At 46.8% G+C, this 4098-nt stretch overlaps 1 protein-coding gene across 1 annotated transcript in view; it reads left to right on the forward strand.

Annotated features, from left to right (window-relative positions):
• Window positions 1-761: 761 nt before the first annotated feature.
• The window catches only part of satb1a (SATB homeobox 1a), a gene marked incomplete at both ends in the record, with an annotated part of 19748 nt that continues 16411 nt past the window's right edge, over window positions 762-4098 (forward strand). The window contains 3 exons of the mRNA XM_079522089.1: window positions 762-1005; window positions 1901-2083; window positions 3404-3530. Coding sequence (XP_079378215.1) covers window positions 762-1005; window positions 1901-2083; window positions 3404-3530 — 554 coding nt within the window. The remainder of the gene's footprint in view (window positions 1006-1900; window positions 2084-3403; window positions 3531-4098) is intronic.

The following is a 4098-nucleotide window of genomic DNA, read 5'->3' on the forward strand; positions in this document are numbered from 1 at the left end:
TTCCGCGCAGACTGAAAGGATAAACATGCATTTTGTGTGCCATGTGGATGGATGTAGGCTACCTGGTTGATGTGTTAGTTCGGCTGACGGCTGTTGACGGCTCCACTGGCTCCATGAGCATTCACGTTGCGCTGGCTGAAACAGGTTGGCTTTTTGCTTTGGGAAACTTCATCGTAGAGGATTATATGAACAAGATTGCTCGCTTTGGTCCCGCAAATGAACGGAATGAGACGGCGTACTTTTCCCATGGAGATCCGGGAGGTTGTCATGTTGAAAGGTGTCGCAGCACGCATTAGCACTACCAGAAGTCAAATGTTGGTTTCCCCCCCCCCCCCCCCCCTCGATCGTCGCATCTTTGTTTTATGTGTGAAGGTCATTTCTAAATTCTGACCCGGATTTACTCCCCAGTCCCGTTGGAGTCGGACAGAACAGAAGCATATACAGGTCACTATGTTATTGTAGTGTGAGACGAAATAGTTTTTGTCTATGTGAACATTATCAACAATGCTAAAGTGGCCCTCTTAACCTAAAAAAAAGTCCTAAATCATAATGTAACCTATTGTTAATTTGTTGCTCTTATAATGCTACACTGTCTTACCCTTATTGTCTTACTCTCCATTGATCCTCAGGTGTGTGTGTGTGTGTGTGTGTGTGTGTGTGTGTGTGTGTGTGTGTGTGTGTGTGTGTGTGTGTGTGTGTGCGTGCGTGCGTGCGTGCGTGTGTGTGTGTGATCGGAGGTGTCACTAAAAGGACGCCCCAAGATGGACTCCTGTAACGGAACCAGGCCACCCGAGGGCTGCGATCCGGTGCTTGACACCCGGCCTCCTCCGGCCAAGCTGGCCCGGTTGGACCAGAACGGCGGAGGAGGAGGAGCAGGGCCCCTGATAATCCACGAGAGGAGCAGGCAGGGGAGTCCAGGGGCCAAAGCCCCGGTTCCTCCTCCTCCTCCTCCAGCCCAGAAACCCACTTCGCCGAGGCCACTGAGCAAGAGCTGGCACAAGAGAGGTATGCTGCCCAGTTAGCTATGGACCAGAGCTATAGCTGCCTAGTCAGAGAGAAAGAGAACCATATGGGAGATGGTTATCAGTGTTATTATCAGATGAAGTTCCATCTGATTCCAGGAAGTAGATGAAACAGATAAGGCATAGGGCCTATAGTTACTCTTTGTTGTTAGTCGATTTTATAGTCAGCCAAATCTGCTGGAGTGTGGTGGTCACTGGCAGGGAATATTTACTCGAAATGTATTTTCACAATCGCGCAAGATTCACGATCGTGCAAGATTGGGGAAATTCCGTGCACTGTCCATCTCTGACACTGTGACCACAGTCACACGTTATTATTATCTCTTGATTTGATTTGATTTGATTTAGCACAGTATAAAAACAATACAAAAGGGAAAATACGTAGAAAATAAAAAAGGAAAGTGCTAGGAGGAGACAAGAAGCCCAAAGGGCTTATATACGATATTATTATACAGATAACATGATTGCATAGTATAAAGAAAAAGTCTGGAACATGATTGAAAAGACACTTTATTATCTAGAACATGATTATCGAGACAGTATTGTCAACATAGTTGCCATATCGGCTTCAATATTATGTAAAGAATTATAATAAAAATAAACAAAACAGGGAAGAGATAATAATTAGAATAAGAATAATTTAAGTGATCTGATTAATCAGAACATACAACTTCAATGTGTTCTTCTATGAGACATTTAGAGAGATTAAGAGACAGAGACAGTTGCAGACCAGTAGAGCATAGTGTAGTACCTCTGTAAAACTGACTATGGCTGGTACGATAAAAGTATGAAGATGAGTAGCCTGTCTAGTGTTGTGTTTGTCTATTTGAGAATTTGAAATCTCTGTCGTGATTGTCCCGTCCGTCCAACCCATATAGGGAGCCTGCTGCCCGTGTTCTGTGTGGTGGAGCACCGGGAGAGCCTGGCCACGAGGGAGAGGGAGAGGAAAGAGGAGCACGCCGAATTTGTGCTGGTCAGGAGGGACCTGCTGTTCAACCAGCTGATAGAGATGGCCCTGCTGTCCCTGGGTTACTCGCACAGCTCTGCCGCGCAAGCCAAAGGTACGCGCACACATGCACGCACGTGTGCGCACGCACGCACACACGCACGCACACACGCACGCACGCACGCACGCACGCACGCACGCACGCACGCACGCACGCACGCACGCACGCACGCACGCACGCACACACACACACACACACACACACACACACACACACACACATATACACACACACACATATACACACACACACACACACACACACACACACACACACACACACACATCATCATAATTTTTCGACCGCGGTCGAGATCATGGATTTCACAATTCCACGCCAGACTTCCCGGTCCTTCATTGCCATCCCCAGTTCTTGATTACTGATGCATGTGTCCTTAGTGATGACATCAGGGAACAACAGTTTTCTACCTCTGGTCTGCTTTGAGGCAGGATTCCAGAGAAGAAGGATAACCTCATGATCAGCTCTGTAGCAGTGGCCAGCAAACGGTGTTCTTCTGGATCGGACTAGTGAAGACTAGTGAAGAAACATGGGGAAGGTTGCCGTATATTAGAGAAGTCGATGGGTGGCTCTTCCAAGAGAGATTTTGCGCTCTCATTAGAAGGCGGGTGTTAAGTGCCATCCAGCTGTTTCTCTAATATCTTTGAAAGTGTCCATGTCTCGGAGCCATAGTGTAGAATCGGCTCGATGGTCGTCCTAAACATTCTTACTACACACACACACACACAGACAAAAGGCGGTGCACAAACAAGTGGGTCCTATATGCACTGGCAAAGTGCAGGTACAGACACACATTATGCTCACATAACCACATATAGGTGTGTTGAAGAGCCTCTCAGTCAGCGCGTGAATATTTATTACCTTCTATCCACACATCGGCCTACTGTAGCTGCACTAACTTATATCTTCCTCTGTATAATTACCATCACTCTATTCCTATGTCTGCACTGCCTTGCAAATGGAGTGCGCTCAGTATTCTTTATGAGCACGCTGCCGTGGCAATGGGAGCGTGTTGGGTGTGTATATACAGCTGTTACCTACATGTAGCATATCATTTGTCACGACTACGCACTGGCACATTAGACCCACGCACATGGTTCCTCGCTTCTCACCCGGTAAGTATCGTATATTTTATCAGCGTCGCACTAACGTCAAAATATTAAAGCGTGAAATTTATATCTGTGGTCTACTTTTACTCTGTCTGTGCGCGTTGTACGAGTCCTGTGTGCGCATTTTGCCTGCGGTCCTGAGTAAAAGGAGCAGCAGTTCACCCAAAAAATTACTTATTTTTGTCTCCTTAAAAACTAAAACCAAAATGTGCTGTCAAAATCAACACTGCTACCGTGTCTTTTGCAGGTCTGATCCAGGTGGGCAGGTGGAACCCAGTGCCTCTGTCCAGTGTGACAGACGCTCCCGATGCTACTGTTGCGGACATGCTGCAAGATGTTCACCATGTAACCACGTTAAAGATACAGTTGCACAGGTATACCTCACCTGAGACATTGTTGCCATTATCACCTAATTGCCATATTTTCCCTTTGGGGGGGAATTACTGTAGAAAAGCTGAATGGTATTTCAATGAGTTGCTTCCCAACCGAGGTGCTCAGGGAACCTCTGGTTTTCTATCCCTGCCAGGTAGTTAATTGAATTGACCTTTACGAGTGTCTCAGGTGTAGTCTAGAGAATAACAAGGACGTCAGAACAATGTTATGCATGTTAAGTTGAACATGTTTAACTCATAGAGTTATATTAACTCAGAGGATTTTGTGGTATAAAATAGAAAACCAGCTGTACTAGGGGTTATGATGACCAGATTTGGTATGCCACTCTTAAGCCTTGCTGAGCCATAAGGCAGGAGCCTATCTCCTGTTTCTGTAGCGTGCGGCAGCTTGATGTACACCCCCTGGACATGATGCTAGTATGTCCAACCCTTGATTCTGAGTGCCAAGTAGGGAGGGGAGGCATTGGGTCCCATTTTTCGGAGTCTCTTGTTATGACCCTGGCCAGGGATCGAACCACCGACCTCCCAGTCTCAGGGCGGACACCCTAAC

This window comes from Electrona antarctica, assembly GCF_951216825.1.
Source record: "Electrona antarctica genome assembly, chromosome: 15".
NCBI classification, from domain to species: domain Eukaryota; kingdom Metazoa; phylum Chordata; class Actinopteri; order Myctophiformes; family Myctophidae; genus Electrona; species Electrona antarctica.